Source organism: Stomoxys calcitrans, chromosome 2, assembly GCF_963082655.1.
Source record: "Stomoxys calcitrans chromosome 2, idStoCalc2.1, whole genome shotgun sequence".
Lineage (NCBI taxonomy): Eukaryota > Metazoa > Arthropoda > Insecta > Diptera > Muscidae > Stomoxys > Stomoxys calcitrans.
This window is the reverse complement of record NC_081553.1, coordinates 154,904,664-154,919,492: the sequence shown is the minus strand read 5'-3', so window position 1 is coordinate 154,919,492 and position 14,829 is coordinate 154,904,664. Positions and strand designations below refer to the sequence as shown.

The following is a 14,829-nucleotide window of genomic DNA, read 5'->3' as shown; positions in this document are numbered from 1 at the left end:
GATCTTTATCGGTTTAGGGGCTGGTGGCATCATTGGACCGTACTTTTTCAACGATGATGCGAATCGTAACATTACTGTGAATGATCAGCGATACCGTTAGATGATATCGAACTTTTTTCCTGAAAATGTTCTATTATTACACGGGTTGTAGTTGTCTTATGACATGTCAAATTTACCACATGTAGAGTTGTACATGTGGTGTGATACAAAAGAAACCAACATACGAAAATCACTTTTCAAAATAGCACATGTAATTATTTTTGATTAGAGTGTGCTCTATTCCTTTTGGCAAAAACATAAATAAATCAACTATGTATATATACTGTCAGTCAAAAGTAAGCAACTCCGAATTAAACTGTTTTCCCAAATTTATGATATCAATCGCATGTAAATTGACAATTTTGAGAAACATTTTCAATTAAATGTGAATACAAAAAGTGACATGTCATAAGACATCTACATGCCGTGTTATAGCGCCGTAAATTTGCAATAAGAACAATTAAATACTTGAAAATTGTTCACAGATAAAAGTATCTTTGGATTAAAGATTTTATTAACATGTAAAAGCCAATTGATTGCTGATGTAGATGAGATTTGTTTTGCAAAATTCTTTCAACAGTGCAGCATTTATCAATTTTCAAATGGCAATGTGAAAATCATTCAATTTGAGTTGGTTTGTTTGCTTGTTCCGTATAGACTCAAAAAAGGCTGAACCGATTACCTTCAAATTTTCGAAGATTGTGTAGGTTGGTCTGGAAGAAACAAAGGCTATATAATTTTTTGATATCGGGAGGGGCCGGACCTTCATGTCGAAATATAGGGGGTCACCCCACCCCCACTAAAACGCCCAAAATGGGCACATCACGGATATATGGGACTCGGTTTGTTTGTTCCGTATAGACTGAAAAAGGGCAGAACCGATTTTCTCAAAATGTTCGCATATTGTGTGGGTTGGTCTGGAAGGAAACATGGGGTATATAATCTTTTGGTATCGGATGGGGTACAGACCCTCCCCTTTATGCCAAAAACACAACCCAAATCAAAAGTGGACCGATCAAATGAAAGGTGTTGGAGACCAGAAAACGAATATGGTATAAAAATTTGTGTGCAAGTAAAAGGTATTGGGGAGTAGATCACGAATATGACATTAAAATTTGCGTTCAAGTCTAGGTGGCGCTTTTCCACCTTAAAATACGTCAAATGGGTTATTTGACCCATTATGACAATATGGGACTCGAATGAAGGTTTTTGAGAGTAGAAAACGAATTTGATATCCAATTTTGGAGCCAAGTGTTGTGGGGTACGCCCTAAATCACCCCCAAAACTGAACTTCATTTCCGTTGGGAATAAAGAAAGAATTTGATATCTATTTTCAGTGCAAAGAGCCGGTGGCCGCCCCAGCCCCAAAACACCCTCCAAACTATTCATATTTACCGGCCATGGCAATATGAGGCTTAAATTAAAGCGATTTGGAAGTGCAGCAAGTATTTGAGATTTGGAAGTGCAGCAAGTAATGATAATATTACCCTAAGGAAGAACATTACCACCAGGAACCGAGAAGGGGCAAATTCTCACACATCTATGAGTGCTTTTCAATTCAAGTTCAAACTCAATGATAAAGAACCTTTTTTTTAGCCGAGTCCGAACGGCGTCCCGCAGTGCGACACCTCTTTGGATTTTGCAGCAAAAAAAGTTGTTGATTTCATTCAGTACAGGCAAAAAAAAATCGCTTGACATAATCGAAGTTTTCGTCAAGTAAACTTCTTTTCTTAAAAATTTGGAATTTGCTTGCGATAAATTTACATGTTTTCGCGATAAAGTCTTGCAATAATTTGTGACAAATATATATTTTTTTTAACCCTGACAATTCCTTTCATTTTTGATATGCAGAACATGCTATTCGGGGTTTCAACGAGTTTTTTATAATTTATAAATTAATTTAACGTTAAACGTTTAAAATGAATTTTGCATATTGAAGGATGTTGTAACATAATTCATAATTAATTATATTTAAATCATAATTAAATTATATTTAATGTTGTAACATAATTCAAACTAAATTTTTTACAATTTATAGGCAGCTACCAGTTGGTAGTTCAAACTCTTTCAGAGCATGCATGGATTTGTTTCGATGTTATGGTACACAATTATATTTAAAGCCTTCATTTTCGAACAAATAGATTATGGTTCTGTATAATGATCTGCTGTATTCGTTATTCTATTGGGTTGCCCAAAAAGTAATTGCGGATTTTTTAAAAGAAAGTAAATGCATTTTTAATAAAACTTATAATGAACTTTAATCAAATATACTTTTTTTACACTTTTTTTCTAAAGCAAGCTAAAAGTAACAGCTGATAACTGACAGCAGAAAGAATGCAATTACAGAGTCACAAGCTGTGAAAAAATTTGTCAACGCCGACTATATGAAAAATCCGCAATTACCTTTTTGGGCAACCCAATATAAATAAAACAAAAAAAAATTATTGTTGTTTTCACACATTTAAATACCTAATTTGTGATGGATATTTCTTTATCGCGTAAATGTTGCCAAACAATGTATGTGCCGTAGAAATTCTTGTTTTTTTTTTTTTTTTTGTACATGGCAGCCATGTGTGTGTTGTTCTAATGATTTCTGTCATTGGACATACCAGCATTTTTGTACCGAAACTTTAAAAGATGTCACTTTCCGAGTTTACAATCCGCACTCGCCCGAACTGCTCAATATACTCTCTGCTCTTTGCTCAATTAAAACAAAAAAGAAAAAAATTTTGTGTGTGAGAATGTGCCTATACCAGTGACGAGCACAATTGAAATTATTTGCAAGCCTATAGTTCTGCTTGGGATTATTTTCTTTTGCATGTACTAAAAAATGTGCAATACAGTGAGTAATTTTGCCAACCACTGGTCTACATGCTCAAATCCTCACCCTTTCTCCCTAGTAGGAGAGACACAAGAGCATAATTATTGGTGCAGTACACTAATAATCATTTGCGGCTATCAAAGCACTTTTGCGACTAAAGAGTCTTTGGTTTTGGAACAAAAGGAAGGTCCTGTTACTGTAGACGAAGCCGCTAAGAGGTTTACAATAAACGGAGTTAGTTACGTTCAATAATACTAAGTTGAAGCGAAAAAATTTCCCAAACGTTTTTTATTTTTTTTTTTTTTTTGGGTTTTAGACATTTCCTCATTACTTATGGAAAAATGTTCATAAAAGTATTACGTTAGGTTAGGTTTAAGTAGCGGTCTAACCATGGTGTTTGTTCGAGATAACTATAGCTCGTATAGGCTTGGACGGGCTCTTCTGGATTCGTGCTCACCGTTAAATTTCGTCACTGATGAGTTTGAACAACGTCTCAATTTACAAAGGGTGAAAAAACCTGTAGAAGTTTCCAGCATCGGAGATACTTCTACGAAGGTGAAGCAAAATTCTTCCACCAACGTTAAATCTCGCATCACTTACTTTGAAATTTCGCTGTCATTCTGCTTTACTCCACATATTTCGTATCAACCTGGTTGGGAATTGGATGTCTCGTCTTGGAGTTTGCCAGCAAATACAAAGCTTGTAGACGAATATTTCTTCAAATCAGAGAAGATCGATTTTCCCATTGGTGCTGAGACGATCTTTGATATTTTGTTTTGGGTGGATTGTTACTGTTACTACACTAGATTAGAAAAACGGCCTGCTTCGAGTGAATCCCACCACTACATTCCACATCACTGCGTTTTCAAGCCAATGGCACGTCGACTAAACTTTGCGCGGCCTTTGATGGCTCCTGCCCTACATCAACACAGATCTTCCTAAACGATATTTAACCCAAGAAGAGTTGTTTTTGCTGCTCTTAAGGTACCGGCTATATCGATTCGCATTGACTGCCGATATAGTTAACATGTATAGGCAAGTTTTGATTGAACAACTAGACCGCAAATACCAATGGCGGTATTCAGACCAAGAGGAGATAAAAACATATCGGCTTAATACTGTGGCGTATGGAACTGGATATGGAATACGTGGATACTTTCGAACTAGGTGCAACGGCTATCAAAAATTCATTTTACGTCGGTGATTTTCTTGGTTGTGGTGAAACTATTGAAGAATTAACCAAGCTGAAGTATCAGGTAGCTGAATTCTTAAAAAGAGGATGTTTCGAGCTGAACAAATGTCACTCGAATCTCAGAATTTTCGAAGCAATAAATCCATTAAAGATTTGAATTTGGATGATTCGTGCATCACAAGTGCATTGTGTATTTCCTAGGATCAACCAAGGGATGTATTTTTGTTTTCGTCCACGCCCAAAATCAAATATGAAACTGTATCTAAACGTTAAATTTTATCGCTTTCGTCATCGCTTTTCTATCCTCTTGGCCTTTTAGCATCTCTCATTATGAAGGCAAACGTTATGCTTCAAGAGCTTTGGATACTTAACATTGGCTGGGACGAATCAGTGCCACAGGAACTTCACACGGCTTGGCTGACTTTAGCCAACGATCTCGAAATGCTGCCATCCATACATATTCCCTGTTATTACCAACTATCCAATCACGAATCAACGCAATTACACGGTTTCTTTGATTCGTCAATTTGTGCATATGGCTGCTGTCTGTACATTCGGGTGCAAGTTGCTTCTGGGAAGGTATTCTCACAATTGTTCACAGCAAAATCCAGAGTCGACCCAACAAAAAGGAAGTCTTTGCCAAACTTCAAGCAATGTGGAGCTCAATATCTTTCTCGATTGTACACGAAGGGCAAACTTGTGCTCAATATACCAAAAAATTGTGAATTTTTATGGGCTAAATCCGAAATAGTTCATTCTGGCTCAAACAACACTCCTTAACACTCTCTGTCTTTGTGGGAAATCGAATATCGGAAATACAAGAGTCGACTAATGGTTGTATTTGGCGCCATGTACTTTCGCAACTAAATCCAGCGGTTACTATGTCAAGGGGTTCAACGGTGCAAGAGCTTAAATCATCAATCTGGTTCACGGGTCCATGTTTTCTGGGCAAGGATGCTGAAGAATGGCCTCAGAATATATGCGATCATATCGACCAAGATGCAAAAGGACAACAGCTTTGCCATAAAAAAGGAACTCAATTGAAGTGAAAAAATAGTCTCATACATGTCAACGAATGCCTTTACCGCTGGCCTCAAGAGAATGATCGGTTGAAGAGGATTGCCTACCGATATATTTTGCGACAACAGCACAAATTTTGTGGGTGCCAATTCTAAACTGAAGTAATTGAAGGCGTTTTTATTTGATGACAGGAACAAAACTTACACTGTCAATTATTGTTCAAATTAATTCATTAACTTTACGTTTATTCCACCCAGGGCACCCTATTTTGGCGGCTTGTGGGAGGCCGCCGTAAAGTCAGCTAAGGGTCACTTGAATCGAACGCTGGCTAACACCCACTTCACCTTAAATAGCTGGCCACAGCATTAGTCGATATAGAACCCATACCGAATTTGAGGTCAATATCACCGATGTCATCTGACTCCAGCGACCTTGAAGCCGTCACCCCTGTTCACTTCATAATTGGCTGCGCTTTACGTTCGCTTCCTGAATTATTGTACTATTTTATTTAATGTTTTTATACCCTCCAATCAATACCCGGATTCAATAAGTTGAAACTGAAGTTCTATAAACGCTGTTGGGGATTGGGGAATCAGGAGACAACTCAGCAGTTGTTGCTGAACACTTGCTCGACGAACTATCGACCTCGTCGCTAAAGTCTTGCGGATTGCAGGAGACAGAAAATCCCCCTGCCACGATCAAAACAGGAGGGAAAGGCATCGAAACCCTACAAGCCTTGTGTGGGTAGGTCATCCGGTTAGCCTGGGCTCAAGGTGTGCGTCAGCTGCGTAAGACGGAACTCAAAAAGTACATCGACAACAGGAGCTAGTGAAGTATCTAAGGACGAATCGTCTACCATGCAAGTGTCCAGTGTCCTGAGGAAGAGTGGTTCCACAGCTTTCTCACCTGTCCATGGATGCACAAGAAAACATATCTTGACAAGATCTAACGAATCTTGTGAGATGTAAATTCTCAATCCAGATTATGGTCCGGTTTCTGCACATAAATCTCCACCATTGTAAGGCCGCTTCGGCGGCACTAAGGTCCGCCTGATGGCAGGGGCATTTGCGGTGGTTCTTATGCAGGAACCATGGGTCTGTGGAGGAACGGTTCGTGGACTTAGAATTCCGGGATTTAAACTACTCAAGGGTACGGGGAATGGTAGCCACAGAGCCTGCATTTTTGCAAAGAATAGTCTAAATATTTTTCTTTTTCCGTAGCTAAGAACGGAAGACTCAGTAGTAGCCAGCCGTGAAATAAATAAGTTTCATTAATGGCTGGCCTCCCTATACATGACACACGATTCAGAGATGCCCCCTTCTAGCCTTAAGTTGATGGTTGTAGCCGATTCTGCAGGAGAATAGAGCCTCACTGTAGGAAGTGATGCTAATGCACAACAGCAGATATGGGGAAGTTGAGCTGCTTATTGAATATATTATAAGTTGCAATCTGGCGATTTGTAATAAAGGGGATAAACCGACCTTTATTACTAGGAACAGGCAGTATGTACTAGATATTACCTTGGAATCGGAAGATATAATTGCAAGAATATGCGACCGCAGCTTTTCTGAACATCGTTATATTAGTTTCAGCCTTGGAGGGAATACTGCAGAAGTGGTCTCTCGGCTAAACAGAAAAAAAGGAGGATTGGGATAAATTTCGGCACAAATTCTGTACATCTATCCCTTCAGCACCAAAAAAAGAGGTGGAAACTGCGGAGGAGGTAGACATAATGGTAAAGCGGATCACGAATGGATATTCTGGCCTCGAGACCCATTACGGTGGGGAACATTCAGAAGTCAGACAATGCTAAGTGAGAAAACACTAGAACTACTCGTTGATACACATTTCCCGAGAAATTCTCCAACGGAAAACGTGGCGCCAGAACAGGTAGTCACTGGTATGCATTTGTCGGAGGTTATTAGGGAAATTGTGTCCGAGCTGAAGACTCTTGAGAAGTCGAAACATATCTTACAGCAAATATTCCTGGAGATCGCCTGTCTCGGCAGCAGCATGCATATAGTAAGGTCAAGTACACTGAAACAGCCCTTCACGAACTTGTCGACTACACAGAGCGTTATCTCGCTGTCAAGAAATATACAATGGTAGGATTTCTTGAAGTTGAAGGTGCTTTCAATAATGTAAAACCGACGTCAATCATGAAGGAGTTGAAGTTTCTAGACATCAACTCTACCATAAAAAAGATTATTAATAACTTACTTACTAAAAGATTACGGCGGGATCAGAAAAGGACAGCAGAAGAACACCTCAAGAACGTGTACTGTGTCCTCTACATTAGAATAAAGCCATTAACAATATATTATTATATGACGTGGCTATTGCGGTTAGGGGAAAGTTTCTCAGTACTCTAAGAGATATACTTCTGGAAACTCTACGTGTAACACCGAAATTGGTCTAGGCATAAATCCGAGCAAGACGGAAGTAGTTCTTTCCAGCTTGCACCTGCCTCCTTTGGAGGATAGAATGTTTCATTTACAGGAAAATGTTTCAGGCAGGAAATCGAACTTTAAATCAAACATTTTGGAAGGGCATGAAAGGCAACTCTTGCCTACACAATTACAAAAGGGCCATTCGCAAAAGTTGAGGGTTTAGACCGCGCGCCATTTGGATTACACCCTGACTGTGCCGCATTTTTGATAAAAAGTACTGTACTTGTATTCCTGATAGACCAATTGGAACAACGATATCTCTGGTAATAGAAGTTACATAAACTTCTATACTAGACGGCCAAGTCAGCTTTGGGGTGTATTCTAAAGATCTAGAACTGGTCATATCGGAAAGGTTACCCGGCCACTGCAGTGTGTATCAAACGGAGATCCTTGCAATTAAGGAAGTGGTGGAATGCCTAAAATAAAATGTCGTAATGACGATTGGCATAAATATCTTCTCAGACAGTCAGGCAACCATTAAATCCGTGGAGAACGTATTTCTGAACACAAGAACGGCCCTCGACTGTCGCAGATTTCTCAACGAGATGCCTGAACAGTTCAGAATTGACCTGTTCTGGGTGCCGAGCCACGGAGATATCCCAGGGAATTGTAAAACGGACGAGCTTGTGAGACTAGGAACTACCCTACACATTCCAGAGAAAATGGAATCTGTGGGAATGCTCTAGCGACATATAAGCTTAGTTTTCAGGATCCGGCCTTAAGGGCAAAGAATGATATGGTCACAAAGAGGAGGATGTAAGCAATACAAAACTATGTGGCCTTATATAGACTTGAAGAAGTCTACTGCTTTGCTATCACTCGCTAGAACAGACATCTCAGTCATTGTGTCCGTCATGACAGGTCACTATCTAGTCGCAAAACATGCTGTGAGACTGAAGGTTGCCATTAACGACTTTTCCAGAAGATGTGAGGACATCAAAGAAGAAGAGACAATAGAACACCTTCTGTGTGTATGTCCCACGCTGCAGTTAGAAGGAGTTCCACTTTAGGTTCTCATTTCTTTGAGAACCTGTCTGATTTAGCTGATGTGATCGTTCGCAAGTTGTTGGCGGTATGGATGGTCCAACGGTAGGAACTAGAAAACATCTTACTTCTTCTGTTCCTGTGATATCACAATGGCGGTCCCGGTTCAGCTAGTTACATATCTACTCTAACATTGTGTTAACTAAAAAATTCATTTTATTTATTGGAAAATTTGGTGGTTGGTAAACTGTTTCTGCAATCTGCCCATATATTGTAGAACTTGTAATTCGGGGTTGTAACTATTTTTTCATTATATAAATAAAAAAAAATTAACATCATGCTTATGTATATGTATATTTTTTTTTCAATTTCAAAATAGTTTGTGCATATTAAGAAGGATAGCAACATCGTTTTAATGTTGTAACATAAATTTTAATAACAAATTTTTACCAATAATAAGAAGATGGCAGTTGGTTTTGAAACTCTTTTAGAGTTTATTTTGATGTATTAAATTCACATAACTCCATTATAAGTTGGTATTATGATCTAAATAAAACAAAACAAAAAAATACTGATTGGAGTTATTGTTTTCGCACATTTATATACATACCTACTTTGGGATGAATATTTCTTTTTCTTGTAAATATTATCAAACAATTTATGTGCCTTAGAAATTCCTGTTGTGTTTTCTTGGATCTTGCAGCCATTTGTCTGTTGCTTTAATGATTTTTGCCATTGGTACCATAGACGAAACTTTTAAAATTGTCACTATCCTAGTTTACCACTTACACGAGACCGAGCTGCTCAGCATACTGACTTTTCTTTGCTCAGTCAAAAAGAAGGAAATTATGTTGTGTGTGAGAAAGTGTATATACTAGTGACGGGCAATCAATTACGATTATGTGCAAGCCTATAGGCTTGCTTGGGATTATTTCTGTACGTACACAGTAATGTGCAATAGTGTGAATATATTTCTACCGGGTAAATACCCAACGATTGGGTATTTATTAGATAAATACCCAATAAATACCTTTTTTATTTTTATTTTTTATTTATAACATTGCAGATGGGTATAAAAACATTTTCCAAACAGTTTTTGATGATTTCGTATTATTTGTATATAAACCTGACCTTCTGATCTCATAGACCGATCTCGAGACTTAAAGTCTTGAGGCAATAAATTAGTCATTTTGCATCCGATTTAGTTGAAGTTTGGCACAGTGAGTTCTGGTAAAACCCTACCGATTTCTGTGAAGTATGGTTCAGATCGGACTATACTAGGATATGGCTGCCCTATAGATCGGTCGCCCTATCTTCCGATATAGGGTATTGAGGCCATAAAAGATCCATTTATTACCCGAATTCGATGAAATTTGACAAAGTGTATTCTGGTATACCCTTACCGATTCCTGTAAAGTGTGGTCCACATCGGACTATATTTGAATATAGCTGTCATATAGATCGATCCCCCGATATAGAGTAATGAGCCAATAAATTAATCATCCTATTTTGATGAAATTTGGCACAGCGAGTACTGGTGCCATTCTAAGCCTTTTTGTTGAATATCGTCCAGATCGCACTATATTTGGATATAGCTGCCATACCGATCTCCAGATATAAAATGTTGAACATCGTGCAGATCAGAACATATTTGGATATAACTGTCATATAGACCGATCTCCCGAGCATTGAGCCCATAAAAGGAGCATTTTCATCCGATTTTGAAGAAATTTGAAACAGTGCGTTTTGTTACACCCCTTAACCTCTTTGTTGGAATCGTCCAGATAGAACCATATTTGCATTTAGCTTCCATATGGACCGATCTCCCGATATAGAGTATTGTGCTCATAAAAGAAGCATTTTTCAACCGGTTTTGATGAAATTTTAAACAGTGAGTTTTGATAGACATCTTTGTGTTGAACGTCGTCCAGATCGGACCATGTTTGGATAAAGCTGACGTATAGGCCGATCTCCCGATATATAGTACAGAGCCCATAAAAGGAGCATTTTTTATCCGATGTCGATAAAATTTGAAGTTTGGGCGATGGGTTTATATAGGAGCTATATCAGGTTATGAACTGATTTAGACCGTATTTGGCATAGTTGTTGCGAGACAAAATAAAACACTTTATGCAAGATTTCAGCCCTAAAGGATCAAGAAGTCAAAATCCCTGATTGGGTTATATGACAAATATATCAGGTTATGAACCGATTTAAAACATATTTTGCATAGTTGTTGGAAGTCATAAAAAACACCTCATGCAAACTTTCAGCACTTTATTGGATAATATACGAAAGTTTCAAAGTTTACAAACCAAATGACTATATTAATATACCCCCATCCTATGGTGGAGGGAAAAAAATTAGGAAGACTAACAAATCAAGAGAATAATATTTGCATGTAACAAAGCGTCTTTTATAGTAACCAAGACATTTTTGGCTTCACTTTTTTTTTTGAAATTTTCGCACAACAAACCATTCTTTACCTCAGACGTTCCTAAAAGTTTAACCATAAACTTTTAAATCAAAAAGATAAAAATTACTGACTAATGTTCACTAGTGGAGAGAAATATTGCACAATTGCTATAAAAATAGTACTTCAGCAATTAAATCAGATTGGATTGGCGCAAGGAATCACAATGGGTCGCATTTGGCCTCGACGGATACTAAGGCATCTAATGTCTGATACCATCCTCATCCAACCTAACCTAACCTTGTCTTAAGGATATTCAAATATTAAATTTTTTTGCGTGTATTAAAACTGACTGACTGACCATTTCCCAATTACCATATGCTCACGCGCTCACTCTCTCTGGCAAATGGAAGGAGCACAAACGAATCGTCCTCTCATGTAACATCTTTTGCTGTAGAATTCCTGACTTTTTTTGATTACAAGAATTTTTGAATTTTGGCGTAAAAGAACAATCCATAACATAACAAAGTGAATCTTATTTATAAAAATCAATTTGTGTAGGTTTGTTTGTTTGTTTGTGTGTTCCTTATAGACTCAGAAACGGCTGAACCGATTTTCTTGAAATTTTCACAGATGGTGTAAAATGATCCCGTGGTGAAAATAGAGTACTACATTTTTTGATATCTAAAATATCCCCCTTACCCTAATTTTCAGAAACGCCAGATCTCGGAGATGGGTAGCGCTTTTTGTGTGCTCTCATATAGTACCCTAAAAATAAAGATTTGGAATTCAAATTTCGGATGGGGTACCTAGGGGGGCCGCCCCACCCTAAGACCTACCAAACATATATTTATACCAATCACGACAATATGGGACTCAAATGAAAGGTATTTAGGATAAGAAAACGTATCTGATATCCAAATGTCGGACCAAGTGTTTGGGGGACCACCCCAACCCCCAAAACACCCCTAAATAGGACATATTTACCGACTATGGCAATATTGGACTCAAATGATAGGTATTTGCGAGTAGAATACGAATCTGATATCCAAATGTGGGACCACGTTTCTGGGGGTCCTCCCCTTCCCAAAAACACCCCCCAAACCGGACATATTTACTTACCATGGGAATATGGGGCTTAAATAAAAGATATTTGAATGTAGAATTAGAATCTGATATCCAAATACGGGACCAAGTGTTGGGGCGGCGCCACTCCCCAAAAAACATTCCCCAAAGGTAGTAAATTTACGACCGTGGCAATATGAGGCTCAAATGACAGGTCTTTGGGTGTAAAGCTCGAATCTGATATCAATATTCGGGAAAAGTGTCTATGGGGCCACCCCACCCCCACAACACCACCCAAATAGTAAGTATTTGCTGACTATAGCAATATGAGGCTCAAATAAGAGGGTTTTTAGAGTGGAATACGAATCCGATGTGTATTTACAAGGCCAACTCACTGAGTGGCCGCCCATCCCCCAAAACACCCCCCAAGCCGGTCATGTTTGCCGGCTTTGGAAATATGGGGCTCAAATTAAAGGTATTTGGGAGTAGACCACGTATCTGATATCAACATTAGGGACCAACTGTCTAGGGGACGTGCTACCATCATAACAACCCCCAAATAGGACGTATTTGCTCACCAAGACAATTTGGGTCTTAAAGAGAGTGGAACTAAATATTTATGATTTTTAGGGCCAATGAGATTAGGAAACGAATTTAATATCCAATTTTGAGGCCAATGGCAATATGGGGTTCAAACAAATGATATATAAATATATGGGGATAGAGCACGTTGCTGATATATTTTCCGGGCTTAGTGTTTGGGGGACCATCCCAATCCCCAAAACACCCCTAAATCGGGCATATTAATGACCATGTCAATGTGGAGCTTAAATGAAAGGTATTGGTGGGTAGAGCAAGAATTGACACCCACAGCCGGGACCAATTTTCTGGTGTCTACCCCTTTCCCAAAATAGCCCACAAACAGCAATTTTTTAGTGACGAAACAACCACCAAACTGTAAAAATTTTTCAACCATGCCAATATGTGGCTCAAATTAAAGGTATTTGAGATTAGAAAACGAATTTGATAACCTATTTTGGTTCCATGTATTTGGGGGACGCCTCATCGTGCAAACTCCCCTAAGCTAATGGCAATATGGGGATTAAATAAATGGCATTCGAAAGAAGAGCATGATGCTGATATTTTTCTGGGGGACCATCTCACCCCCGAAAACACCCCTAAATCAGATATCATGAGAATATCGGGCTGAAATAAAGTATTTTTTTAAATGGAGTACACCTTGCATCCAAACTTTAATTCGTAGACCAATAAAGATCATATGGGATGCAGATAAAGGCACTTATATTGTTAAACTGTAAGTCGAGCGACATACATATACTATTTGCGAAGCATGGTATTTCACAAAAAGCTCTTTAATTGTCAAAAATAAATATTCCAAGGAAACTTTTGTTCCATATAAAGTAAAAGAAGGCGCAGCGGAGCGAGCCCGGGTCAGCTAGTTGTTTATACAAAAGAGGCAGATTCAAGACTAACCTTTAACATTGAATCTTGAGAGGGCTCAAAGCTTATTCGAAGTGGCTGAAATTTTGCACTATGACCTTCAATATACGTTCCAAGTATCATCTGAATAGTTCCATGGCTTCCATATAAACCGATCTCCCGATATTATTTCTTGTGCTCCTGGAGGGCGTAATTGTTATTCGTTTGCACTGAAATTTCCTTTCTTATACCATGAACGCCAAAATGTACGCCATGTATTATCGGAATTGGTCTATAATTTGATATGGCTCTCATATAAACCGATCTATCGATTTTTTTCTTCGATTCGATTTCATTCCTCTAAAAGGCACAACTTTTAATCGATTTGGTTTAAGTTTCGTACGATGAATTCTGCTATGGCCAACATCTAAACCCAGTATGATCCGAGTCGATCTCTAACCTGATATAGCTTTCTTATGAACCTCGCTCTTAATTTAACTCCTTGAGCACACACAGGAAGCAATTCTTATTCATTTATTACTTGACCTCCCATAATATTTTTTTTTAGTTTCTGCCTATGAAGAGAAACCGTGCAAAGAACTTGAAAAATGCGATCCATTGTGGAGGGTATATTCGATTCAGCCCGTCCGAACTTAGCACGCTTTTACTTATTTACAACACTTCACATTGGATAACAATGTTGTGATAGTTAAAAAAATAACTTACTTTCCGCTACTAGTTTCGTATTTTGGCACTGCATTCGAGACTTTCAACGCGAAAAAAGCCATATATAAAATTAAATACAAGCCAAAGGGACATTTAAGACACATTTTCGAGTACTGCTAATGAACTTGGTTACTCTAACGCTTTGAACAACGATGATAAACTAAAGCGAATATAACATGCGCGAAATCTTTTATTTGAAGGGGTGACAAAAATTGTAGATGAAACTCACATTGCACAGTGGTAAGAAAATAATTCGTTGAAGGCATTTGTTATTACAATCGAACGGGGAAAATGCTTTGTATAATCATTTGTTGAACATATGTAGAATCCGTTTACTGTGATAATGACAGCGTTCATCAAAACACTGTGTAATGCCATATAAACTATTTGAAGAAACAGTTGTCAAGGAAACATAATTTAATTGGAGATGTGAACGCGCAATTTAACCGCAGTGAAATCATTTCAAGCGAACAGTAATTTCAAACAAAGTAATGCTATTACAATATTACGTCTGCAGACGGAAAAATGTACTGCGTATGTGTGTACAACGTACATGCATATGTGGGGAAAAGTGTGGTAGGCCGCTTCAACGCGAAGCAAAAAGCTTCTGATAAATAATAATGCAACTTTTTTGGTTATTCAAGAAAATTAAGAAAATATTCATGAAATCAAAAAGGTT

At 38.2% G+C, this 14,829-nt stretch overlaps 1 protein-coding gene across 1 annotated transcript in view; it reads right to left on the bottom strand.

Annotated features, from left to right (window-relative positions):
• The window catches only part of LOC106088358 (uncharacterized), a 53,866-nt gene extending 39,575 nt beyond the window's left edge, over window positions 1-14,291 (bottom strand). The window contains exon 1 of the mRNA XM_013253835.2: window positions 14,151-14,291. Coding sequence (XP_013109289.1) covers window positions 14,151-14,254 — 104 coding nt within the window. The 5' untranslated portion in view covers window positions 14,255-14,291. The remainder of the gene's footprint in view (window positions 1-14,150) is intronic.
• Window positions 14,292-14,829: the final 538 nt, after the last annotated feature.